The sequence below is a fragment of the Macaca nemestrina genome, chromosome 10, assembly GCF_043159975.1.
Source record: "Macaca nemestrina isolate mMacNem1 chromosome 10, mMacNem.hap1, whole genome shotgun sequence".
NCBI lineage: Eukaryota > Metazoa > Chordata > Mammalia > Primates > Cercopithecidae > Macaca > Macaca nemestrina.
In genome coordinates, this window is record NC_092134.1 from 140,780,362 (window position 1) to 140,807,647 (window position 27,286).

A 27,286-nucleotide genomic window follows, 5' to 3' on the forward strand; every position below is an offset into this window, starting at 1 on the left:
GTCACCCAGGCTGGAGTGCAGTGGCGCGATCTCAGCTCACTGCAAGCTCTGGTTCCTGGGTTCACACCATTCTCCTGCCTCAGCCTCCCAGGCAGCTGGGACTACAGGCGTTTGCCACCGCGCCCGGCTAATTTTTTGTATTTTTTAGTAGAGACAGGGTTTCACCGTGTTAGCCAGGATGGTCTCGATCTCCTGACCTCATGATCCACCCGCCTCGGCCTCCCAAAGTGCTGGGATTACAGGCGTGAGCCACCGCGCCCGGCCTTGTTCTGTCTCTTAAAAGAAATCCCTGGAAAGAGGTTTGAGGAACCAGTTTGTTGCTTCTGTGTGAAGTCAGAGGAAGCAGGTATCACTTGTACTTTCAGGGAAACCAATTCAGGAAGCTCACGAGGAAGGCCCTCCTGATAACGTTGTCACTTGTAAAGTGGAGGAAATAATCCCCATCTGGTGCCACAGAGGGGCAGGGGAAAGAAGGACAGCATTAGGCCAAGGTCCTCTGCTCTGCTGGCTTTACTGGAGCAACGTTAACCACAACTTCTCAGCAGACCCAATCCAACAGAAGAGAGGGCTGTGGCACCATGTGAGATTCTGCCAATACGGACAGCCTAGATGAAAAGAAATGGCGAGTCGACCCCAAGCCTGGGAAAACCCTCCACACGTGATATCCCTGAACCCGATGCAGTCAGGGCTTCCCAGGAGGGGGGCTGACTCTGTATTCTGCTGTGCTTCAAGCAGCATTAAGGTGACAGCTCACTTTCAGGACTGGGGCAGGAGTCAGGACCTGGAGTTTTAGAAAGCTATTCCATAACTTGAACTGGCTGTCCTTGCAGAATGGAAGAGAAAGAAATACTGCTTAATCCAGATGTCTGATTAGTTGAATGATGGCTGAGTGAGACTGGCCCTACCAAAACAAGTTATGCCTTCTGTATTTCCCAACAAACTTTAGCCAAATCCAAACAAAAAGAGTCACTAGATGATGGGCAAATTCTAAGCTTCCCTACAAATCCTTCCTCTTAGAATTAGATGCCATCTGAAAGAAACACATTTCTCTTAAGACAGGTGTTCAAGGCCAGGCACAGTGGCTTTCGGCCTGTAATCTCAGCGCTTCAGGAGGCAGAGGTGGGCAGATCACTTGAACCCAGGAGTTCAAATTTACAGTGAACTATGATCACATGACTGCACTCCAGCCTGGATGACAGAACAAGACCCTGTCTTTAAAAAAGAAAAAGAAAATTGAAAATAATTTTTTAAAAAACTTAAAGAAAAAAACCAGGTGTTCAAGTGAAGGGCACTGTCCTTACTGTGCCCACTGAGTCCTATAACTGCCCTTGAACCTCACTAACCTTGGACTTGCAATGCAGATTCTAAGAAAGTGTAGATCAAACACCAGCTTCTCCCAGAGGGGAATCTAGAATGAAGCTTTCCATCCTCAGCTACGTCCTCTATCTGAGAAAATACTATGGGAGAGTCTCTCCCTTCCCCAATGAGAGAGGCAGGTGTACCTGGGCTTTCCCCAGATGGTCAAGGTTCCCTTTCTTGAGGCCACCACAGACAGCTACGCCATCCCTCACTCGTGCATCTTCCAGGCACCTACGGAGAACCTATGAAGCACTCTGCTGGTTGCCATGGGAGGCGGGAGAAGGAGGAGAGTGCAGTGGTTGAAGAAGAGGGATCCTTGGAGCCAAAGGACCCCAATGAATCCCAATCCCACCATGTCTCAGCCACGTGTCCTTGTACCAACGATTGACCTCATCTTAAAGACAGGATGATCGCTTACCTATCCCATAAGGTTGCTGTGAGGATTAAACAAGCTAATTTGTGCAAAGTTCCCAGAACAACGTCAGGCCCATAGTCAAGGCCACATCAGTGATAGTCATTGTCATTTGAAGTGTAGCCTTACAAGCATGACACAGGTCTCAGTGGGACCCTTTAGGGTGAATGAGCACATAGGTCCCCTAGGATCTTGTCAAAATGTGGATTCTAATTCTCCATTGTGGGCGGGGAATGAGTTTGCATTTCTAACCAGGTCTCAAGTGACACCGCAGCGGCTGCTCCACCAGACAGCAGCCAGGCCCGGGGGCACGCTGGCCGTCCTGGGAGGCTGCAGCAACCTTGTCCAGTCTTGTTGGGGCTCTGAGATGCTCTCAAGCAGCGACTGGATTTTTGCCTGCATGGGGCTTATCCTCGATACATCACTCTTTCAAATAATTTGTATAATCAGTAAAGCGCGTGAAGCCAACGCTGGATGCAGAAAATACCATATACGCTAACTGGCGTGAGGGTCCTGCGGGATTATTTATTAAGTTTTTAATTTTAATTTTTATTTGTAAACACATGGCCACTGCAGAGGGCCAGACCGGGAGCCACATACCTGCACCACACTGCTGGGGAGCACAAATGATGTGTGAGTGCCTCTCCTCCCAGCAGCAGTAACAGCCATTTAACAGAGGGACGCAGAGAGGCACAGCCCAGTGCAGCAGCTTTACAGGTTTGAGCAGCTCCACCTGAATTCCCCTCTCGCTGGTGGCTTCCGTCACTGCCACTCTCATGGAGCTTGCATCCTCAAGGTTACTGACGGCTCCAACGGGCCCATCCACGCCTTGGCTTGGCCATTCCCTTAAACACTGCCTGATGGAATCTTCAGGTCCACCTTCTTACTTTATTAAAAGGGAATCAGGGGCTTGGACAAACCCCCCAGATCCTTCAGAAAAGGAAATAGGTTGTGAGCAACAGGCCATCATTTTCCTTGACCTATTTGATATTATTGATGACTTGCTTCTTTTCAAAATGGTCTCTCCTCGTCTTCATGGCAGGGCACAATTTTGGTTCTCCTGTAACTCCATATTTAATTCTTCACTTCCGTTATTCCCTCCCTCCCCTCTGGGCCTCTTTGAGTCTGAGGAATATCACAGAGGCAAAAATGATGCAGTCCCTGCCTATGAGCTTTCAGCTAGATGGGGAGGCAGCCATGGAAACAGCTCATTGCAAAACCAGTGATAATATTCCTAAGAATTATGCCCAAAGGACTGCGGAAGCATAGAAGAGAGGGAGAGACTATCTTCACCTAGGAAAATAAGAAAACAGTTCCCAAAAGAGTGGACCTGTGAGTTGTGTCCATGGGTGGAGCTTCTCTCTGCCCTTTTATTCTGTTAGTCTTCTGCCCTTTCTGTGGCTCTCTCTAAACTCTCCCTCTCTCAGAAAATTCATGCACTTCACTCCTTCCTAAGAGCCCAACAGTGACCACTAAGTAGATGCATCCACACCTGTACTTACATTTATTTTCTTCGTCCTCTCTTCTGAGTTCAAGACATGCTTCACAAACTTACTACATATTTCTATGAGGTTGTCCCACCATCTCCTCACACTCACATTAAGATAATTTGAGATGACTGGTGCTTTTTATGAAGGCATGACGGGGTAAAGCGAATCACAAGGGTGGCCTGGAAGTGGCAGTAACAGTGATCTATTAGCATCACTAGACTGATGAAGTGGAAAGAGTGGTTACAGAAAGTGGGAAGGAGAGCATTTTGTAGAAAGGACCATCCGGAGAGGCTGTGACAATGCCAGCCCAGACCTGCAGGGAAGGATCTGGGGAAAGAAGGACCTGACCTCACCGTGCTCCCACCTGCTGAGCTCTTGCTTGGCTCTCCATTGACTGAACCCAACTACAAGCTGGGGATGAGGCAGCCTGTTGACGGAGGCCATCTGGTCAACTCCCCAGCCAGAGAGCAGAGTGGGGAAGGGTGGAGGGCAGATGTGGTAGTGCAATTGGAGGATGGCTGGCAGACAAGACAGAGTGGCTTTCTACGTGCCACCGTCACCCTTCCATTAAGCCAGGAGGAGGTATTCCATCTGGAGGGCTTCTAAGTTTTGTGAGCCAACAAGTTCCCTCCCAGGGACAGTGATCAGATAAATATCCTCTTACTATAACTCACTAGCCAACGCTGGGTCCTCATCTTCCAAAGTCATACCTGACTGCGTCTAAAAACGAGTGCTCCTTTTAGCATTTGTGGTGGTGACAATCACCACTGTCATCATCAGGTTGTGACTACTAGCCCACGCTTACTTCTGATCTCCATGAATCATGCTGCACTGGCTAGAAGATGGAGATGTGATGAGTCTCACAGTTCATGTTTTCTGCCTTCATTTGGCTGACGAAGTAACAGACACTTTTAATGGTCTCCCAGGCTTAATGGCTTTCAAAAGAAAATACGTCTAGAACTAGGAAGGGCAGATAGTTCTCCCTCGGGGAGAGGAGTGAGTTTATCACGCTGAGCTTCCAAAGTGTCTAACACATTTTCTTACTGGGAAAAAAAGCTTCCTACAAACAGGGAAAGAACTATAGCCTGTATAGCTTTCCTACAGCCTCAAGTTTTATGATTTTTGCATGTTCTCATTAGAGTGTCCTTATTCATTAGAGATTTTCATTTACTTTTAATTTAGCCTTTCCATATTAATAAATTCTGCATCCCACACATGGTATGAGGAACACTAAAGGAGGGTTCTTGTCCTAGGAAAGGGATGGCGGATAACTGGTTCCCCAATAAATTAAAACTTTGGGAGTAATTAAAATATCAACCTCCAAGTCGAATTAATTTTTTGTATTATCAATGTGAACAGAAAACAGAAGTTCAGAGAAAAAGAGAGAAAAGAAACCCTGTGTTAGAAGAAAATTGCATATGGTGAAAGGGAGACAAGATGATCTAAAGCAAACAACAACAATAATAATATTAACTACCATTTCCCGAGGACTCAGCACCTGCTGGGCACCCCTGAAGTGCTTTACATACATTGTTTCATTTAATTCTCCAACCCTCTTGATACACATAAAAGAACTGAGGCTTAGGTAAGACAGATACATTGTCCCAGATTACACACTTGGTAAATGGCAGAGTTGGAGTTAGAAACCAAGTCAACGTGAAGCCACAACTTCCACTCCTTAGCCTGTATCCAGGCAAAATGACCACCACACTGCACACGTGTCACTTCTTGGCCCTGCACCATGGCAGATGTTGCTCCTTCCCTCTGGTCCTGATGGGGCCTCACAATCTTTCTCAACAGTGCATCTCTCACAACAACTCTAACCCATTGGAAGTGGCTGCATCACGACGGTCACCCCTCTGTGCTACCTCCCTATTGGTGGCAAACTGTAGTTTTCTGCTCCAGACAGAATAAGGGGCAGATCTCTTTTGGTATCTGCCAATGATGTAGCTACCTGGGCCTGTACTTTTGCTTCTTCTTTTTTAAATATTTTTTTGGAAAAAACTGTGAAATATACATACAAAAAATGCATGAAAGGGAGATGCTACAATGTATGATCTATCACAAAACAAACAGCCATGCAACTATTACTTAGACCAAGAAATAAAACCCTACCAGCTCTGCGGCAGCCCCGCTCACCCCTCCTGCACCAAGATAACCACTATATTATGCTTCCATGACAAGTTAATACGTAATTCACCACATTCATTTAAAAAGAATGATTCTGTCAGTAGATGTAGGAAAAAAAAAATCTCATAAATGTGAGCATCCATTTATTCCCTAATATTCTGCACTCTTTTCTGCATTTCCAAATCTTTTCAGTCTCTGTGTTTGATTATCAGTATTTTTCCCTGCTCTCTCTCTAGTTCAACAACTCTGTTTTCAGGGTGCCAAGACTTCTTTTAAATCCATTCACTGCATTTTTCATTTCATTGATTGTATTCTTCATTTCTAAAATTTACATTTGGTTCTTTTCCATATCTGGTTCTTTGGAACATTACCAGTCCTGTCTTTGATATATCTGATCGTGGTAAATACAGTTACTTTCAAGTCTGTATCTGATAATTCCAATATCTCGATTCCCTGTGGGTCTATTTCTATGGTCTATAGTTTCTCTCCATTTTCACTCAGGTTATTTTGTCTCCTTGTGTATCCAGTTATTTGGTATCATGAATGAAACCTTAGCTTCACAAAACTGCTTTTCAAAATAATTTCAAAATGTTGATGATGGTATCTTTCTCCAGAGAGGATTCACATTTGTTTCTATCAGGCATATTTTCCAAGTTCCAGAAAGAAGATTTAGAATATTTTGTCCAGCATTTCTAATTATTCTCAGCAGGAGAGTTGATTCGAGTCCTCTCAGCTACCATTTCTGAAAGCAAAAGTGACCTGCACTTCTTTTTTTTTTTTTTTTTTTTGAGATGGAGTTTTGCTGTTGTTTCCTAGGCTGGAGTGCAGTGGTGTGATCTCAGCTCACTGCAACCTGAGCCTCCTGGGTTCAAGTGAGTCTCCTGCCTCAGCCTCCCGAGTAACTGGGATTACCAGCGTGCGCCACCACACCCGGCTATGCTTTTGTATTTTTAGTAGAGATAGGGTTTTGCCATGTTGGCCAGGCTGGTCTCGAACTCCTGGCCTCAAGTGATCTGCCCGCCTTGGCCTCCCAAAGTGCTGGGATTACAGGCGTGAGCCACTGCGCCTGGCCTGGCCTGCACTTCTTACGGGAGAAACTACCTACAGAATCCAACTATAGCTTTTCCTGCTACACTCACTCCCTGAACCAGACAACTGGGTTTTGAAAACAAGGATATATTCTAGAGCACTGGAAAAATCTTTGCCAAATTCTCCTACTGCCAAACCCTTGACAGAGCCTCTTGGAGTGAAGTTTCTGAGGACTGGCTGTTTGCCGAGCAATACACTTGATAATAAGGCCAAATAGGAGGAAAGGGTGGCTTGGTCACACTCACTGCAAATCCTCACTCCTTCCTTTAAAAACGTAAAAAAAGGTATACTTTTGGGGAAAACTTCAAAATATCTCTTTGGTTTTGGTGGTAAATGAGAAGTACTCACTATAGAGTTATCTAGTTGAATGAGTTACTGAACTAGTCCTAATTATGCCTCTCTAATGATTTTTTCTGGCAAATACCATTAAACCCAGGCAACAACTTTCTTTTCCCTGGATGTTCTTGAGATGGGGTGTAACAAAGAACCAAATTTGTTCATTGCTGCCAACTTACGCTAACTCTACACCATAAGCTAATCTTTCTATGTAACTCAAACAAAATGCTCTTAGGGCCACATACTTACTTATTTTCTAATTCTGGCTCAAATCACTATCACATCAATAGGGACTCTGGCACTAACCAAATTTTCTATAGTGGGAAAAATTTCTAAATATCATGCTTAGATTTTCTTTTTAAATATATTTTTGGAGGGATTTAGTGGGGGAAAATGTCAGGCTATTTCCTCTTCTGCTATTAATAACTGTGTGACCTTGACAAGTCATGTTGCCTTTTGGGTCTAGGTTTCAATATCTTTAAAAGGTGGACATTGGATGACAGAGTGCAATCTGGCTCTAAAATTTTCTAAGTTGTTACTTTCCAAATAAAGCAAGATTCTAGTACCTTTCCTTCTTCCAATTACTACTGTGCCTTATACACAATAAATCCTCAGTAAATGTGTGACATATAAAGTAATATATAACATGTAACATTATATTTCATAATATACTATAATTAAGAACAGTTTCCTCAGTGCAGCACAAAGAGCTACAGTTCAAGCACACCACGGCAGCCCCATGGAATGGAGAAGGCAGAAATCAGGTCAGAATGTGGGAAGCTGAAGTGGCTGTGGTGGGACATCCGGAAGAGACAGTGAGGTAGATACGGGGCTCTAGAAGTTTGTGTAGGGGTTGCCTGTGTGTCCGTGGCTTAGGGCTGGGTTGTACAGGTATAGGATGAAACCAATGAGGCATATCAGATAGCAGCTACTTTAAGGTTGAGAGCAGAAAGGAGATGGTATAGGTTAATCAGTGCTGGAGAAAAAGCTGTGTCAGGAGGTCGGACTTATGGCCCTGAAATTGTGGAGAGACCTAGTTAACATCTCGTTACCACCCTGGACAGATGACTCTGACACTGCGAGGGCACCTCCTGGGACTAAGGCCCTTCCTCTACAGTGAGACCCACTCTAGATCCATCCTGGCAAAGCCAAAATCAACACCCTGACAACATCGGGAGGGGAAAATTAAATCTGGAGGTCGAGGGGTTCGGGCTTTCAATGTGTCAGCCCCAACAAGCATAAAATCAAGCCTACACACATTCATGGTGACCAGCCGGTGATTAAACTGTCTGCTGAAGAATCAATACTTTTAAGAATATGAAAAAATCCAGAGTCACAACAACATATTATCCATGATTCTAATATTAAGTAAAAAGAAATCACTACATATATAAAGAAATGTAAAATGTGATAGTCAAGGAAAAAAGCAGTCAATAGGAAACAAAAAATGAGATTGTTCAGATGTTGGACTTGGCAGACAATGATTTTAAAACAGCTATATATATGTGTGTGTGTGTGTGTGTATATATGTGTGTATATATATACATATATATATAGAGAGAGAGAGTGCTACATATGTATCCATATATAGATACATGTATTTAAAGGATGGAAGAAAAACTGATTAAATGAAATAAATGAGTATATGATCTTAAAGGCAGAAATACAGAGAATTCCACAAATAAATGGGAACTATAAAAAGGAACAAAATGGAAATTCCATTATTGAAAAGTAACTAAAATGAAACATTACGAATAGGCTTAATGAAGATAGAGACATTAGAGGAAACGTGAGTTTAGAGGAAACGTGAGTCAACTGAAAGAATAATCAAAAGAAATGAACCAATCTGTGGAACACAGAGAATAAGAGACTGAAGAAAACTGAACAAAGCCCCAGGGACCAATGAGATACTACAACATGGCCAAACACTATGTATAATAGGAGTCCCAGCAAGACAAGAGTGAGAATGGAGTAGAAAAAAATATTTGAAGAAATGATGGCCCAAAAAGTCCCGAACTTGAAAACTTCACATTTATGAATGTATATGAGAAGCTCAGAAAACTCCAAGTAGAACAAATATGATGAAAATAACGATGATGCACATCATAGTCAAACTGCCGTAAACTGAGAGAGAAAATTTTAAACCAGTCAGCAAAGAAAGAAACATTATGTGCAGGGAAATAATAATAATAATATCAGGTTGGGCATGGTGGTTCACACCTGTAATCCCAGCACTTTGGGGGGCCAAGGCAGGTAGATCACAAGGTCAGGAGTTCAAGACCAGCCTGGCCAAGATGGTGAAGCCCCATCTCTACTAAAAATACAAAAACTAGCCGGGTATGGTGGCAGGTGTCTGTAATCCCAGTTATTCGGGAGGCTAAGGCAGAGAATTGCTCGAACCCGGGAGGCGGAGGTTGCAGTGAGCCGAGATCATGCCACTGCACTCCAGTCTGGGCAACACAGCAAGACTCCATCTCAGAAAAAAAAAATGAATAAATAAAAAAATCAATGACTTCTCATCAGAGATAGTGGAAACCAGGAGAAAACAGAACATCTTTAAAATTCTAAAAGAAAAAACAAACCTGTCAATCAAGAACTCTATACCAGGCTGGGCGCGGTGGCTCACGCCTGTAATCCCAGCACTTTGGGAGGCCGCGACGGGCGGATCACGAGGTCAGGAGATCGAGACCATCCTGGCTAACATGGGGAAACCCCGTCTCTGCTAAAAAATACAAAAAACTAGCTGGGTGCAGTGGCGGGCGCCTGTAGTCCCAGCTACTCGGGAGGCTGAGGCAGGAGAATGGCGTAAACCCGGGAGGCAGAGCTTGCAGTGAGCTGAGATCCGGCCACTGCACTCCAGCCCGGGCGACAGAGCGACACTCCGTCTCAAAAAAAAAAAAAAAAAAAAAAGAAAAAACTCTATACCAGCAAAACTATTCTTCAAAAGAGGATGGCAAAAGACACGTTCAGATAAACAAAAGCTTAGCTCATTTGCCAGCAGCAGACCTACATTATGGAAATGCTATTGGTTGCTTCAAGGTAACGGGAAATGATACCAGAAGGGAACTTGGATCTACAGAATGTGCAGTGGAAGCACCAGAAACAGTAAATAAGTAGGTAAATGTAAAATACTATGTTTTATTTTTCCCCATAATTGACTTAAAAGACAATTGACTAAAGTAAAAATAATAACATTGTTGGGTGGAACTTATGATATATGTGTAAATAGAAGACATATAGCAATCACACAGGACAGTGGGTTGAGTAAGTGAAATTCTATGATGTTAAGGTTATTACGCTTGTAAGCGTACACTTAAAATAGGTGAATTTTATTGAATATAAATCATGCTTCAATAAAGTTATTTTTAAAATGTATTTTTAAAATGTATAAGTCAGGCGCAGTGGCTCACACCTGTAATCCTAGCATTTTGGGAGGCTAAGGAGAGCAGATAACCTGAGGTCAGGAATTCGAGACCAGCCTGGCCAACATGGTGAAACCTTGTCTTTCCAAAATATACAAAAATTAGCCAAGTGTGGAGGTACATGCCTATAATCCCAGCTACTTGGGAGATGAGGCATGAGAATCACTTGAATCCGGGAGGGGCAGGTGCAGTGAGCCGAGATCTTGCCAATGCAGTCTGGGAGACAGAGTGAGACTTGGTCTCAAAAAAAAAAAAAAAAAAAAAAAAAAATCAGGTATAGAAGGTCCCCTTCTCTGATCAGTCCAACTTGGAGCCTGAGGTAGACAGATAGGGAGTTGGACGCACAGAGTACTAGCAGCTAATATTGCTGAACCCTTCCTGTGTGTTTAACACGATTCTATTGCATTAAAAGCATTTACTTGTTTAATCCTCACAACAACTCCATGAAGCAGGCAGGGGTAATTTTAGCCCCCATTTTACAGATCAGGAAATCGAGGCACATAGCTAATAAACGGTGGCTCTGGGAATTCGAACCTAGTTAGTGGGATTCCACCATCTGCGTTTTTAACCACTAAGGGTCATGAATCAGCCCGAGAGAATCCACCAATAGTAAGACACGTGGGGGCTCACATTCTACGTATTGATCACTTCACAGGACGCTGGCCTCACTGGATCTTCCTTTCATTCCCCCCTCATTTTTCTTTCCAACATTTAGAAAGCCTGGGTCACTTAGAAGCCTAGGTGGCCTTTATTATTGCCATTACTTTTAATCAGTCATCACCTTGGCTGTGATTTCATGTTTGGGGGTCTTCAGACACAAAAAGGAATCCATTATGGAGCTTCCTGAGTTTAGGAAGCCTGCTTGCCTCTTGTGATGATTATACCACCTGCCATGGTCCTGGGCTCATGAGGAGTGCTTAACAAATACCTGCTCTTATTTTAGGACCTATTCTCCCACCTCTGGACTGTGTGATTGCTACTGTATTGGGAGCTGAAAGAGTGGCATTTGCCCCGGGTCATACTGTCAATGACACCTTCAGGTCTAGAATTAGTCGTTAAAAAAGGAATTCTTAGGTCACTGCTATTCTCTATCATCAAAGCACAGGATGATAATACTGAGAGAAATTTTAGGGGTATTACAAGTGTTTTTTTTTTTTTTTGTATTTCTGGAAAATGCAATTTAATTAATGTAGTTTACATCTACCCGCTTTCACTAAATCTCAAGAGATTCAGGAAAGCTCTTGTTGACAATAGAAGATAAGTCTAACAACTTCTGGGGAAAATATATGATCAAGGCATTATTTCTGGGAAAATTAAGTGAATACATATATTATTTTTAAAGAAAGTATTTCTATTTTGCACAAGTGTTGATTAGTAGGACTATATGGTCTAGTAAACAGCTTGAAGAAGGCATTCTACTTTTTTTGGATGTCTCCTCAATGCAGTTGATGGTGCTCACGGTCCCAAGGCTTTTTCTGAGTTCAGGTTTTCCATTATCCTCCAACAGTAGTACATTTTAAGAATACTCAGAATTATCCCAGCTTAGAACTTGAAGCACCCCTGAAAACTCACCTGATGACATGCTGTTCCAACCACCCATAGCTTCAGAGGGAAGATGTCGACAACTTGTGCCAGATTATTCTCCTCTTTTCTGCCCTGACACACAGCTTGACATCCACTATGATATGAGTGCATTTCCTGTTTAATCCTCTGCCCGTGTCAACACAATGCAGCACAGATGAAGAGGCAGACCGGTGGCTCGTGTTGCTCGATGCCTGGCAGATAGTAGCCTCTGAACACATGCTCCTGGCCGGTGGCATGTCTGAGTGAAGCAGACCTTTCTGCCATCATCAGTATCATCTGCTGCTGCCACAGACCACAGTGTCTGGTGAGCTTTTGGTGACAGGCACAGAACCATTTCCCCTGGCTAATGTTGAGATACAGACACACACACACACACACACATATATATCAAAATTATATATACACACACACACATATATATACACATGCATACACACATTTATAGATATACACACACATACACACACATATATATCAAAATTATATATATATACACACACATATATATACACACGCAAACACACATTTATATATATACACACACATCAAAATTATATATATACGCACATATATACAAACACATACATACATTTATACATATATACACACATACACACACACATATATATCAAAATTATATATACACACACATATATATACACACATACACATATTTATATATATACACACACATACACACACATATATATCAAAATTATATATACACACACACATATATATACACATGCATACACACATTTATATATATACACACATACACACACACATATATATATCAAAATTATATATATACACAAACATATACACACGCATACACACATTTATATATATACACACACATACACACACATATATATCAAAATTATATATACACACACACATATATATACACATACACATATTTATATATATACACACACATACACACACACATATATCAAAATTATATATATACACACACATATATATACACATGCATACACACATTTATATATACACACACACATACACACACACATATATATATCAAAATTATATATACACACACACATATATACACACACACATATTTATATATATACACACACATACACACATATATATCAAAATTATATATATACACACACAGACATATATATACACATGCATACACACATTTATATATATACACACATATACACACATATATATCAAAATTATATATACACACACATATATACACACAAACACATATTTATATATATACACACACATACACACACACATATATCTCTCAACATTATATATATACACACACACATATATATACACACACATACACATATTTTTATACACATACACACACATATATATATCAAAATTATATATATATACACACACACATATATATACACACGCATACACACATTTATATATATATACACACACACATATATATCTCAACATTATATATACACACACACATATATATACACACATTGATATATATACACACACATACACATATTTATATATATACACACACATACACACACACATATATATCTCTCAAAATTTTATATATATATATACACACACATATATATACAGACACTGATATATATACACACACACACACACACGCACCCCAACATATTTTTCCCCTCCCAATGTGATTCTGTATATCCTTGGGGTCACATACCACACAATCTACCGGGGTACCTACAACAGAAGTGGCAACAGCCTTGGTGGCTCTGAAATGTTCCCAAGCCAAAAATTAAAAAAAAAAAAAAAACCTAACTAACTAACTCACTAATATGCAAGGGGGTGCTCAAGAAGTCAGCTGACCGAAAATTACTCATGATTAGAGGGCAACTGCCATGGTGAAAGGTGAGCAGGGTAGGCGCTTAAAGGCTAACACTCTAGGGCGAATACAGTTGTACCCCTCCCATTTTACAGATGAGGAAGCTGAGGCTCAGAGGTTAAATGACAAGGTCACACAGCTGGCCAGACTTACATCCCTGGTCTTTTCACCGGCAGGCCGGAGTGCCTCCCACTCCATCACAATTCCTGAGGTGACAACAATACTATTTGCCATCAGGCCCTGCCACCCAAGGGGCTCACAACTCTTGAAATATAAAGAAGGCAACAGGCAAACTATGAACCACTCTCAATCTCCAGAGCCAGGCAGGGCACCCTACAGCCCAGAAGCAACGTGATCCCGCTTGGTTCAGGAAGCTGTGCTCCCTTCCAAACAACAGAAACCGAGTCCTGAAGGGAGTTATCCCAACTGGAAAACAGTCCGAACAAGATAGCCTGGATTTGCCTATCTCTAAATTAGGGATAACGTCCCTGTGTTCCTAGACCACCGGGTCGATTCATCAGCTAATCAAGCTCTTTGAGTCTGAAGGCCTTGAACGGATGCTGAATGTTGCTTGCAGTTGGAGGTAACCCTAACATTTCTCACTGCCTCCTACATTTTGTTCTCAAATCAAAAAGAGACCAGTTCGTGACTGGAGGAAGGTGTGTGTGCCTTAGCACACATGTGACGTTCCTGTGAGACTGCATGAGGACTTTTTACCCTGCTGTATCTAGAACACTAAATAATAAAGATGTTCTCAGTTCAGCCACATACTGTTGTGGATATTCAGTAACCTCTCAGTGAAACTCCACTACAACGGAGGCGGGAACTTGTGAGTGTGCTTACTGTGTCAGTCAGCTCACTTTGCCGCATGAGGGGGCCTCTTGCCTTCCTATCTGGTGTGGTGGATCCTCACAACCCACAGTGTCCCTCTCCAAGAGGTCTCGGATGCTGGGAGCTCGTAGGACTGTCCAGGTGGAATCCCCTCTTTATCCACAGCACCCCTATCACTCACTCTTTGTAGATTGAGAAACGGAGGCAAAGCACCTGACAGGGCAACAGAGAAGTCGCAGCAGAGTCAGGACTCGAGTGAGCCCTGAGCTGCTGGCCCAGGCGTCTTTCAGGGGCACATGGGAGGTGGCCGGGAAGATAGCTGCTTAACTGGGGAGGCAGTGGTCAAGGGGAAAGCCTGTCTGCATTGGGAGATCAGGAGACACTGGGGGAGAGGGTGGGCCTGGCAGGTGCCAAGGGGCGGGGCCGGGTGTGGGACCCACCCCGTTCTCAATTCTGTTTCTGAGAGGCAAGGCTCCTGCAGTGTGAAGGCCCCCCCCCCGCCCGCCCCCTGCTGTCTCTGGCTGCCCTCCAGGGTGCTCTGCTCCGTCTGCAGAGCACAAGCCCAGGCTGCCTGGGTGGGAAGGCGGGGAGCCAGTTCTGGGGGCTTCCTCCCTCCTGGGGAGGCCGGGAGACCTGGGGGCACCAAAGATCAGCAGCCCTGAGGGTTCCCTCACCATCGCCATCAGAGTCCCCTTGCAGATCGTGCAGGAAGTAAGGGTCCTGCCCACCTGCCACCGGGCCACTCTGTGACCTTGAGGAAGTCATGTGACCCTCCGGCCGCAGAGCTCCTCTCTGTAGAATGGAAGCTCGGTTGGACTAGCCTAGTCCCTTCCCACCCAGACATTCGGATTCAGAAACAGTGCCATGAGATGCATACAGGGGACAAGGTTTGGGTACTTCCTGTGGCAGTGAAAGAAGTGGGAGGGAAAGGGCTTAGATGTTACAGGGACCGTCTCTGATGGGCGGGCAGGGGGACCAGGCAGCCTCCAGCGCTGTGTGAAGGAGAATGAGGGACGGCCTCAGGGGTGGCCCCCTGCACACGCCCCTGTCCTCATAAGCAGCTTTGTAAATGTCCCCTCATGCTGTTTAAGGGTATGTGGCCTGTGAGACCCCTAAAGGACAAAGGGGATAAAAAGCAAGAGGAAGCAAAATAGAAAGTGAGGGGAGAACGAGGTCCAAGTCCAAGGACATAAGAGGGGGTGAGAACAAGGGGTGGAGAGGCCGAAGGTCTGCATGCAGTGAGAATACAGGCTTGTGTGGGGAGGACGGGCATGTGGCAGGAGAAAAGGGATGCAGAGGCCAGCCGGTCCAGGCCCTTCAAGTCCCGGATGCAGGACAAAGTCCAGAGGGAGGGCAGACCTGCCCAAGGTCCCCAGGCTTGTTTGGCTGAATGCAGGACTGGAGGCTGCGTCCTCTCCCTACCCAGGCTTGTGCTCAGCTGCACCAGCAGCGTCCTGTGGGCATTTCAGTGTTAAATCACATCAACCAGAATTAAAGGGAGGTCTGGGAAGATGAGGATACAGGCAGTGGAAAAAGCAAGGGATGGAGAGTGAAGCACTGTGGTTTGAGCCTCTTCCCTGACTCTGGGATCTTCTCTGGGACGCCAAGATATACCAGTTTCAGGGGCTGAGTTACATGATTTTGAATATCTGCTCTAGAAAGATGTTCTCTTATCAGTCCAGGCTGGGAGGTGTCCTTAACTGCAGGTGAGGTTCAGGAGCTGTTTGCAGGGACCATGCCTGCCGCCCAGCCTCCTCTCTTGCACAATGCGGCACCACCCGGGCCAGGAAACACTTTCCTGGGAGCCACAATGGGATTGCAAATCTGCTGTGCTCAATTTACCAACTGCAAATTTCAGACAGGACAGCATGAGTGTCTTTAAACCATCAAAGTGTGAAAACACTCAGAAAAGTTGCTTTTAGTAGCTCTAATATGCCCGCAGTGGTCTGATTAACTGGCACTGCTTGCTAATCAGTGCGGCCAGTTTCACAATGACTAATCCCCAGGTGGGGAGAACCCATCCTGGGAGGAAAACTACATCTCAGGATAAGTGTGGTTCACCTGGGGACTTGGCACTTAGGTGAGTTTTCAACTTCTGCAGCAGGAATTTTTAAGTCATTATTCATCGTCTCAGTGACAATTTTTTAAAAAAGAGTGTTTGGTGTCAAGCAGCATAGAATCTTCTGGCAGGGTGCTCAGGACAGAGCAGGATGGCCCAGACCTGGCCTCTGGGATGGAGGTCATGCAGGGTGGGAGAGAGCAGTGGCGGCTTCGGTATGGCTCTGACCCCAGCTCTGCCACCAGCCAGGGTGGGTTCGTGAACCTCCCTGGAATTCAAGATCCATGGTCAGTTCTGACCTCCTTTTGTAGATTTCCAAGACACGTAGCTGTCTCTGCAGTGCGGTGTTTCGAACGTTTCGTATGGAGAGTGAACAGCAGTGGCTGTTTAGAAAACTGCCTCTTGGCATGCCAGCCAGGACCCAGCTCAGTCTGCTCACTGCGGACTTTTGTCTCCTGGTTCTCACTACCTGTACTTCCTTTTCGGTAATGGGTTGGGGCACCCCACACCTATGTGCTGGCCGAGGCTGGCCCGCGTTGGTGACCTAAACAAATGAGGTTTTCACTCTCAGACATCCTTCCATCCCCATCCCTGCCTCTTCCACATAAACCTCAGAGCTCATCTCCGATATGTCCTCCTTCATAAAACTTTTTGGACTGCCACGGTCCCTGGTAAACTCTCCCCTTGAATCCATTTCATCATCTACACTATGCAAGTCAAATAATCATACACATGCCTCTCTGGTGGTTTTTGGTCTCAAGTTGCTGTTTAACTCTTGAATATTCCTTCTCTTTTAAAGTGCATTTGTTGTCTCTTGAGAATGATCTTGTCCTCTATTTCTAGGCTACTTATGTAACATAATAGAATGTGACAGCTATCACTTAACTGAGCACTTACTATAAGCAGGGCACCATTAAAGTGCTTTGCATTAACTCATTCAGTCTTTCCAGCAGCATATGAAACAGGTAACAGGTTCGATTACAATTCCCATTTTACATAGGAGGAAGCGAAGGCACAGAGAGGCTCAGTAACTTCCCTAAGGCCACAGAGTCAGCAAGTGGCAGAAGCCAGCAGTCTCATTCAAGAGCTCATGTTCAGAACCAGCATGTCTTAAGCCTTCCCTTGCCTTCTGTATGGCATCCACTCCACCGACATTCGTCTACTAACCGGTGCTGATTTGTTTTCAGGAAACGGTCCTCACCTGAGCAAGGAAAAATGGAAGCATCTGACCTCTATCCACACATGGTCCTCAGTGCTCCTTCTCACCTCTCAGGATGAAAGCAAACTTCTGTTTAACAGCGAGCTGTTTCCTATTCTTTGTGCTTCCAGATACAACATTTTACTGACAAAAGGGACATCCTGAAAGATCTAATCTTGTAAAGACTTGCATACTAGGAAAAATGTATCCCATGAAAGGTCCTTAAAGCGTTCCATTAGGCCTAAATTAAAATCACATTAACCAGGATGAAAGGGAAGTCTGGGAAGATGAGGACACAGGCAGTGGGAAAAGCAAAGGATGAAGAGTGAAGCAGTGTGGGCTTGCGCCTCTGCTGACTCAGGGATATTCTCTGAACTCCAAACTATGTCAGTTTCAGGGGCTGAGTTACATGATTTTGACTCTCTGCTCTAGAAAGATGTTCTCTTATCAAATCTGGACTGGGAGGTCCAGATTTAAAACCGGATGGTCCTGATGAAAACCGCATAGGTGTTCTGTTTTGACTGATGGGAGTGCGCTATCGCCCTCTGTCCCCGCACCCAGCTTTGTGCTCGGTTCACAGAGGGTGCTCAATAAACATTCATGATGGGTGAAGCGTGTCTTCCAAGGCTAGTGCTGGTCTTACACAGAGGCGATTTTTCAGTTCCCTTCATCATCAGATCAAGTCTAGGTTGCTGTGAGTTTTCGTCAAAGACCCTACGCATCTTTCTCATCTCCATCTGTCTTCTCCCCTTATCAAGTCCCTCCTGAAAGTCCTTCTCCAGAAGGCATCTGAGATGAAACGGAAAGGAGGGAACGACCCCTTGCTTACTGCTTCACAAGCAAACGTACTCCCTGCATATACATTGCAAATTATTTCAGCACAACTCTCCCTATTTATTGTTCATCTCGCTGTATAACATTGATTCCTCCATATGGCTTAGCCTTTGGTGTCATATGCATGCTTCACAGCACTGCTGCTGTGGGAGACTGGATGCTCACAGCAGAGGGAACGGATTCTGTTATTGCAGAAGAGTCTCTATGAAGCCAAATGGCCAAATCTTTCAACTACACAGAACTCCATTGGATGGGCCAATCTGATTTTCACCTCCATAGCGTAATTAAGCCGTTAGCCTTACAGCCTCACGGTGTGCATCTTGAGGGCCATGGCCACTCTCCTTCCTTTGTGTGATTTCCTGGAATGCCTCTCCTCACTCATCCTTCAAGTTCCCTCCCAAACGCTACCTTCTCCAAGAAGGCTCTCCCAATTCTCCATCCCCGCTCCCCAAAGTATGGCGTCTCCAATGCATGCTTGTCACAGAATTCATCACATCGCACATCTTACCTAAACTTTGCTTTTTGGCATCTCCAAGTTTTATTCTATCTAAGCACTTTTATGAGTACTTTTTCTTCTACTACACTTCAAGCTCTCTAGAACACACTTAGCATCTGATTTGCTTCTGTATCTGCTATAATGGCTAGTAAAACCTTACATAAAGTAAGTACTCAGTCGATTTTGTTGAACAAATTGATAAATGACTCACGGACTTGTACTCTTGCAATCATCTATTTCCACAACCTATGATCATAAGATTTCAATGACATTTAGTACATTTAGTGCATTTAAAAAATGCAACTTTTGGAGCCTCTAACACTATTGGTCTAGAATTGCAGATGTCAAAAACTGCCCAACAAACCTATTTGTTGTAAGAAAAACCCTACATATCTACATATCACCTGTGTACATTTCTTCATACCCAATTGTCATGAAGATCAAACGAGACGGAAGAAGTAAAGACCCTTCGGAAAGGCCAGCAAAGGCACATATCCATGAAGCTGGCAGCACTCACATCATTTTAGTGGAGTGGGTGACTCTTAGGGCCTGTGATGTAAAGCCATGCCAGCCACCATGGGCGTCTGTGCAACCACGTTTGTTCATTCTACAGATATTTGTCACCTTTATTGTTGGTGCTGAGGACACAGCTGTGAACACAACTAACAAAAACTCTTGGCCTCATATAGGTTACATTCTCATGAGGTAAGGGGTGATAAGCAAATGAACACGTACACGTATAGAATGGCAGATGGTGAGAGGTGATGTGGGGAAATGGAGCAGGGAAGGGTGGATGAATGGGGTGAGGGGACAGCATCAGAGGGGGCTGAAGAGGTGCACAGGCCTTTGTGGAGAGCTGAGTCGAGGGCGTTCAGACAGAAGGAGCAGCGCCGGCCACCACCCCACAGTGGGGTGAGCTTGGAATGTTGGAGGAATAGCAAGGGGGTCACTGTGGAGGGCTGGTAAGGAGGGAGAGGAGGGGAGGGTGAAGGAGGTGAGCTTAGGGAGGAAGAAGGCGTGAGACTGCAGGGCCTATGGGACTTTGGCGCTCACTCTGGGCAAGTCACGGAAGCCTTGGAGGGTCGTGAGCAGGGTAGGAACATGATCCGACTTGGCTGTTCAGAGGGCTGTTTGAATGCTGTGTTAGGTCCAGGCCATGATAGGGGTTGAGGCAGAGACTCCTGCAGGAGGCTGTCGCCATCATCCAGGTCAGAGGCGAGGGCGGCCAGCACTGAGCCGAGTGTCCAGGTGGTAAGAGACAAATTCTCGATATGTTTGGAAGGTAAAGTTTGTAGGATTTTCTGATGGATTGTATGCAAACAGTGAGAAAAAGAAATAAGTCCAATAAGGCCTGAGAAGCTAGAAGGATGAGGCTAGCATTTACCTAGCTGAGAAAAACTTTGGGAAGACTGGGAGTTCTGCCATGGGTCTTGCTAAGTGCAAGATACTTATTAGCTATTCAGACAGGAGAGGAATGGAGTCAGCAGGTAGAGACACAAGTCTGAGGTTTGGAGAAAGGGTCTGGGCTGGTGACACACAGCTGGTGGTTATTGGAAGATACATAGATTATATTTAACACCAGGAGGCCGGACATGGTAACTAGGGAGTGAGTGTGGACACAGGAGAGGTCTCAGGATCTACCCCTGGAGCGTCCCAACGTTAAGAGGGCGAGAAGATGAGACAGAGATCAGCAAAGGATTACAAGAAGAAGAAACAAGCACGTGAAGGGTAGAGCTAAGAAAGAACAGTGTTCCGGGGCAGGGCGCCCTGTAATCCCAGCACTTTGGGAGGCCGAGGCGGGCGGATCACGAGGTCAGGAGATCGAGACCATCCTGGCTAACATGTTGAAACCCCGTCTCTACTAAAAATACAAAAAAAAAATTGCCGGGCGTGGTGGCGGGTGCCTGTAGTCCCAGCTACTAGGGAGGTTGAGGCAGGAGAATGGCGTGAACCTAGGAGGAGGAGCTTGCAGTGAGCCGAGATGGCGCCACTGCACTCCAATCTGGGCAACAGAGCGAGACTCCATCTCAAAAAAAAAAAAAAAAAAAAAAAAAAAAAAAAGAACAGTGTCCCAAGGGCCAAGGGCAATAGTGGCTCAAAGACAAGGAGTGATCAGCTGTATCCAAAGCTGTCAACAGATCATGTAACATGGTCCTGGAGCACAGAGCACTGGGTGCAGTAACGGTGATCACTGATGGTCTGGACAGGAGATGTTTTGGTGCAGCAGTGGGAAAGAAAGCCCCATCAGGGTGGATTCAAGAGAGAATGGGAGGACAAGAATCACAGACAACAGGTAGAGGCAACTCTTGAGGAGTTTTGTTGAAATACAGAAGGAGATAACCTATGGTTATGAGAAGTAGAAGAAGGAGGCATTTGTCGGCCGGGCGCGGTGGCTCACGCCTGTAATCCCAGCACTTTGGGAGGCCGAGGTGGGCGGATCACAAGGTCAGGAGATCGAGACCATGGTGAAACCCCGTCTCTACTAAAAATAGAAAAAATTAGCCGGGCGCAGTGGCGGGCGCCTGTAGTCCCAGCTACTTGGGAGGCTGAGGCAGGAGAATGGTGTGAACCTGGGAGGCGGAGCTTGCAGTGAGCCGAGATTGCGCCACTGCACTCCAGCCTGGGCGACAGAGCGAGACTCCGTCTCAAAAAAAAAAAAAAAAAAAAAAAAAGAAGGAGGCATTTGTCTAGGTTTGTAGTCGGGGGAGATACTGCTGACATCTTTGTAGATGACACCAACCACACTGGTACAATGCACGGATCCACCATGGTCTGCATGGTTCCCTGTTTCAAAAGCTGCACAGACACTATTCCAGCAAGAAAGGGCAGAAGGCTGCATGAGCTGAGGAAGTCACCATTTTACTGGTGACCCACAGGAAACCAGACACAGTTGTTGCTCCTATGCATAAGCATGGAGCTACCTGCAGGGCACCCACAACAGCAAAACCATCTCAGTGTCATCATCTCTAATGGCGAAAATATTTTCCTGGACTGCACGGCAGGTAACATGAGGGCTTTGCATTTGAGGCCTTCATCCTCTTGAGAGAATTCCTAGGAGTGTTACTGCTTCCTGACCACTGCAAGACACATCTACCTTGCTTAAGTACAGATGGAGACAGGGCTCCGTCCTCGGGAAGTTTCCTCTGTAGTGGAACCCAAGTGACCCAATCTAATCTAATTCTTCCTTTTAATGCACTGTAGCATGAGAGGCTCTCAACCATATTCATCTCTAATTAAGCATCTCTGGACTAGAGCAATTATTGTAGCCACTGCTGTTGATAACAATCATCTCCTCAGTCTCTTTGTGGTAGGCTGCTATGTGTTCTCAATCGTTCACCCATGCTTCTCTGAAGGTTCAGCAAACTTCTTGGCCCCGTTATCTCTGAGGGTGGCCATGGGACTTGCTTTGGCCAGTGGAATGTGAACAGCTAAGACAGAAACCACATTTAAGCATAAGCCTTAAGTTGCTGGTGCGGTTGGCTCTAGGCCCCATTTTGTGAGCATCTGCCCTCAGCCATGACAACTACAAGGCCTACCACTGAAGGTGAGGGCTCCTTTGACCTGGGCTCTGGAATTGAAGGGCACGCAGAATGAGGTCAAGCCCAGAGTCCAGCTGCGGGCAGTAGAGCTGCAGCTGACCACCATCCTCAGGTGCCAGGAGCCAGGTGTAAAAGTTGCTGGTTGTAAGCCATGGAGAGTTTGGGACTGTTTATTCCTACAGCAAAAGTTGACTGATATACTCTTTTATTAGACTGTCAAATTTATCTAGTGAAGGAACCATGCTTGTTCTTTATGATATGCCCTAATACCCCTAATAAGAATTGTAGGCCCCTAATAAGTACGTAGATAACAGGTCAAGGGTCACTGTGTCCATTTTGCTTGGTTGGCTGGCATTTGGAATTAACTCCTAGTTCCTATCACTGACACACTGGCAGTACCATTACCAGCTCCTTAAAGTCATGTTCAAAGTCACTGTCATCTTCCCTTCCTACTTTCTGATTTGGGCTATTGAGTTATGGCTGATTGACAAGGAAAACCCAAATAATTTAGGCTTCAAAAAGAAGTGAGTCCTGGCCATGATATATGCAGTTTCTATTCCTAAGTACTCCCAAACAGTCAAGGCTGAGTAGAGAAAGTTGGCTTTAATTGTGCTTGTGTGCTCAGCTCTGTGTGCCTTTTGAGCTTAAGACAGGCCACAAGCTTTGCCCAGGGAGTCCCACTGCAAAGAAAACAAACCCTTGCTTTTGCTTATTCAGTAGGTTCCCTTTGCTTATTTAGAGACTGAACTAGGTATTGTGTGGGAATTAGAGGCAATAGAAGGCACAGTTCTTGGTTTCAAGGGGCTTATGGTGTAGTTTAAGAGACAGGATATATGTGTAAAACTCCAACACAATCGGCCGGGCACAGTGGCTCACGCCTGTAATTCCAGCACTTTGGGAGGCTGAGGCAGGCGGATCATGAGGTCAGGAGATCGAAACCATCCTAGCTAACATGGTGAAATCCCGTCTCTACTAAAACTACAAAAAAAAAAAAAATTAGCTGAGCATGGTGGCAAGCACCTGTAGTACCAGGTACTCGGGAGGCTGAGGCAGGAGAATCGCTTGAACCTGGGAGGTGGAGGTTACAGTGAGCCGAGATCATGCCACTGCACTCCAGCCTGGGTGACAGAACGTGACTCCGTCTCCAAAAAAAAAAAAAAATCCAAGACAATCAAGAGATATATACCACTTAATTCTTTAAAAGAGGCAGTGCAGTGTGGTAGGAAAAAGAGCTGGTCTAGAAATCAGGAGACCTGATTCTAGTTTTGGCTCTACTGCTAGTTAATTAGTCACAGGAAGATCTTTTCACTGTTCCATGCATGAATAACTGGTTAATATAAAGCCCCTCACATTTCCACGGTTTCATGACTCCATGAGATACCAACCAGCAGCACACTGGGAACCAAGTGCTCAGTGCATGGCATGGGTAGGAGAGGCTGTGCATCTGGAGGTTATCTGTCTTTCTGTCCCTCACCCCATCTCCAAGCTCATCTGGTCCTAGCCTAGTCTGAGAGGTCTCCCATGTCTTGAGTTATGGACCGAATCTACTGGAACTGAACTGAAAGTAAAATTTAAACAAATGAGTCCAGAATTGTTCTCAGACACCACAAACTGAAGAGGAAAGAGTAGGAGTTCTCCTAAAGTGGATTGAGCCCCCAGGAGCACCTTGGGCTGGGGTTTGCTGGCACCTCCCCAGGGCGCCTGAAGCCACTGTGTTCAGTACCTGGGGTGCATCCATAACGGGCCAGGCTTCTGCAGGAGTGGCAGAAGAGGTGTTGTCCATGTGACTGACATCCGGATATACAATACCTCTCCAAACCCTTCCCCTGATTCAGAGAGCTGAATACCCTCCTCTCTTTGGGTAAAATCACTTCTCACAATGACAGGTGTGGTGTCCCCAGTGGGGCTCCTGAGGCCTGGACTGCCCTATTTGACAGGACGGGAGGAGAGGGCTGGGAGAAAGGTCAAAACAGAACTTTTAGAACATCCACTGATGCTTTCCTGATTGTTCTTTGGAAAAATACAGAAAGTAGAGATAATCTCATTGGCTAAAGTGCTCTGGAGCCTCGGGGATTAGCCACCTGGCTCTTCTGCTGCAAAATGTATTTAAATCCCCATCCCAGGGCCTCCGGGGTGGCTCAGATGGCCATGGGATTACTTCCTTCGTGTGGTATTCATGTGGCTGAGCGACTGCTGTGAACCGTCTTCAGGAGTTTCCAGGAGCTGAGACCACAGTGTGTTTTAAGGTACTTACATCAGAGTAGGGTTCTTCAGCTCAAAGGAACTCATTTTAAAACAAAAACAAAAACCCCTCCCTTTATATGAAATCAGGTCCTTTTGCAGAGTGTTCTTAGCAATTCAGCAAAGGACAGCAGAAGGTGCTGAGGAGATAACACTGTACACAAGAACAGGCTTCACTTACTTGGGACTCCAGACACCAGCCGCAGGGGGCGCAGCACGCGGAAGGCCCTCAGCGCTTTCACATCAAATCCGGCCCCTTTCCCTCCGAGAGCGTTCGCCCCGTCTGCTTTGGTTGCTTGTTCTAAAATTGCGCTAAAAAGCCTAGAAGAGAGGAAAGAGAGAAGGATTGTCAGGACTGGGTTTTTTTTGCTCAGCTGGGCAAAATTGCGCACGGGTCTCCAGCCCAGGAGTGGGCGCTGTGGGCGTGCGTGGAGTCTGTGGGTGGTTGTAAGCTGACATCAGTGTGGGTGGTGGCCTCAGTGTGGGTGGTGGCCATGCCCAGGGTGCCACCATGGCCCAGGGAGGTCTGAGCGAGCCGAGGGGCAGGCCCTCTGCCATCATAAAGGCATGAGCTGGACAGGCGCTGGGCAAAAGTGGGAAGCAGGTGATGTCTGTCGTCAGTCCTCATCTCCTTGAGGAGCCCTCCGCCCTCTCCATGGTATCCCAGCACCCCTCCCAGGAGTGCCAGCAACCACGTGCTCTATTTCCCCACCTCCTTCCTTCTAGAGACCCCCTCTCTTTGACTTGTTCCTGGCCCATGGAAATCTGCTTTGTGCTGGCCTCGGTGGCTGCTCAGGAGGCGGGCACTGCACAAATGAATGAACGGTTCAGTGGTTAAACAAGAAGGTCTCAAGTGGGGCAAAACCACACGTGCATGTAACTGAGATGCAGGGCTTTCGGCCCTGCCACTGTGGGTCTGAGCTGGCATATTCACTCCTCCAACAAACAAGAACACCTGCGACGTGTCGGGCACTGTTCTAGACACTGGGGCTACAGCAAAACGGACAAAGCCCTTCCCTTCATGAACTTACATTCTAGCAGGGAGACAGACAATAAACTGCGCAATCAGTAAACAGACACTGCAGCTTAGAGTGCTGGGTGCTGAGCAGGAGGGGCAGCGAGGGGCTCTGCAGAGAGAGGGTGAGGGCCGCCTCCCTTCCCACCTGAGAGGTCTGCACAAAGAACTCCCTGCAGGTGACACTTGAGCAGAGGCCTATGGGAAGTGAGGGTAGGACACACTTTGTTATCTAGAGACTGTTCCAGGCAGAGGAAGCAGGTGAGCCAGGGGCCCAAGGGAGGAGCAGGGTGTTTTAGAGGAACAGCAGTGACCAGTGTGGCTGGAGCAGGGCAGGGAAAGCAGAGAACTGTGGGAGAGGAAGTCAGAGAGGAAATAGGGAACCCCACCAGGTGCCAGTATCCTCTCTGAGACAGAAGCCACTGGGGGACTTTGAGCAGGAGAGTGACATGACCTAACTACAGGTCTAAAAGAATCATTCTGCTGTTGTGGGAGACTCTCCTGTCGGGGGCGAGGCCAGAGACCAGCTGCTGCAGTCACTCAGGTGCGAGACGGTGGTGGCTCAGAATGAGTGGTGGTGTTGGAGGTAGTGAGAAAAAGTTGGATACCAGATTTACCTTAAGATAAAGCTGGTGGGACTGGCTGATGGACTGGATGTGAGGTGTGAGAAAGAGAGGGGAATCAGAGAAGATTCCAACAGTTTGGGCGTGAGCAACAGGAATGATGAGATATGGTTGAATGGACATCAAGGGTTCTGCTGAGAACTTGAAGTTTGAGTTGTTGCTTGGACATCGAATGCATGTCTTGAGTTGGTTCTACTGTGTCTGGAGGTCAGTGGGGAGGTGCAAGCTGGAGACAAAAGCGCAGTAGTTGCATAGTTCATATTTAAAGTCAAATCATATGTGACTACCTAGGAGGCCAGCGCAGAAGGTGAGGATGTGAAAGGACCCAACCCTGCAGTGCTCCCACACTGGGGGGTCAAGAGAGGAGAAAGCAACAAGAGAGACTGACTGCAGAGCAGGGACATGGAAAGAACAGCGCCCCACGAAGCGAGTGGTCAGTGAACAGGCAGTGCTGTCACACACTGCAGAGACACGGCTGGACACCGACCACCGGGTTTACCAACATCAAGACCATCCAGACCTTGAAGGCATCTGTGTTGGTGGAGCGACGTGGACAAACACCTAGCAGACATAGGTTCAAGAGAGCATGGGGGGAGTGGAACACCGTGAGGATAGACAGCCCTAGCCAACAGAAATATGAGGCAAGCCACAGGTGTGAACTGCATGTGTAATTTACCTTTGCTAGGAGCCACATTAAAAAAGTAAAAACAGGCGAAATTAACAGTGTTCATAGATTTTATTTCACACAACATAGCCAAAATATT

The 27,286-nt window shown here is 45.7% G+C and overlaps 1 protein-coding gene across 44 annotated transcripts in view; it reads right to left on the reverse strand.

Annotated features, from left to right (window-relative positions):
- The window catches only part of LOC105484109 (calcium voltage-gated channel subunit alpha1 C), a 649,973-nt gene that overhangs the window by 216,259 nt on the left and 406,428 nt on the right, over positions 1-27,286 (reverse strand). For all 44 annotated transcript variants that reach the window (XM_071070623.1, XM_071070630.1, XM_071070633.1 and 41 more), the window contains one exon: positions 25,066-25,205. In XM_071070623.1, coding sequence (XP_070926724.1) covers positions 25,066-25,205 — 140 coding nt within the window. The remainder of the gene's footprint in view (positions 1-25,065; positions 25,206-27,286) is intronic.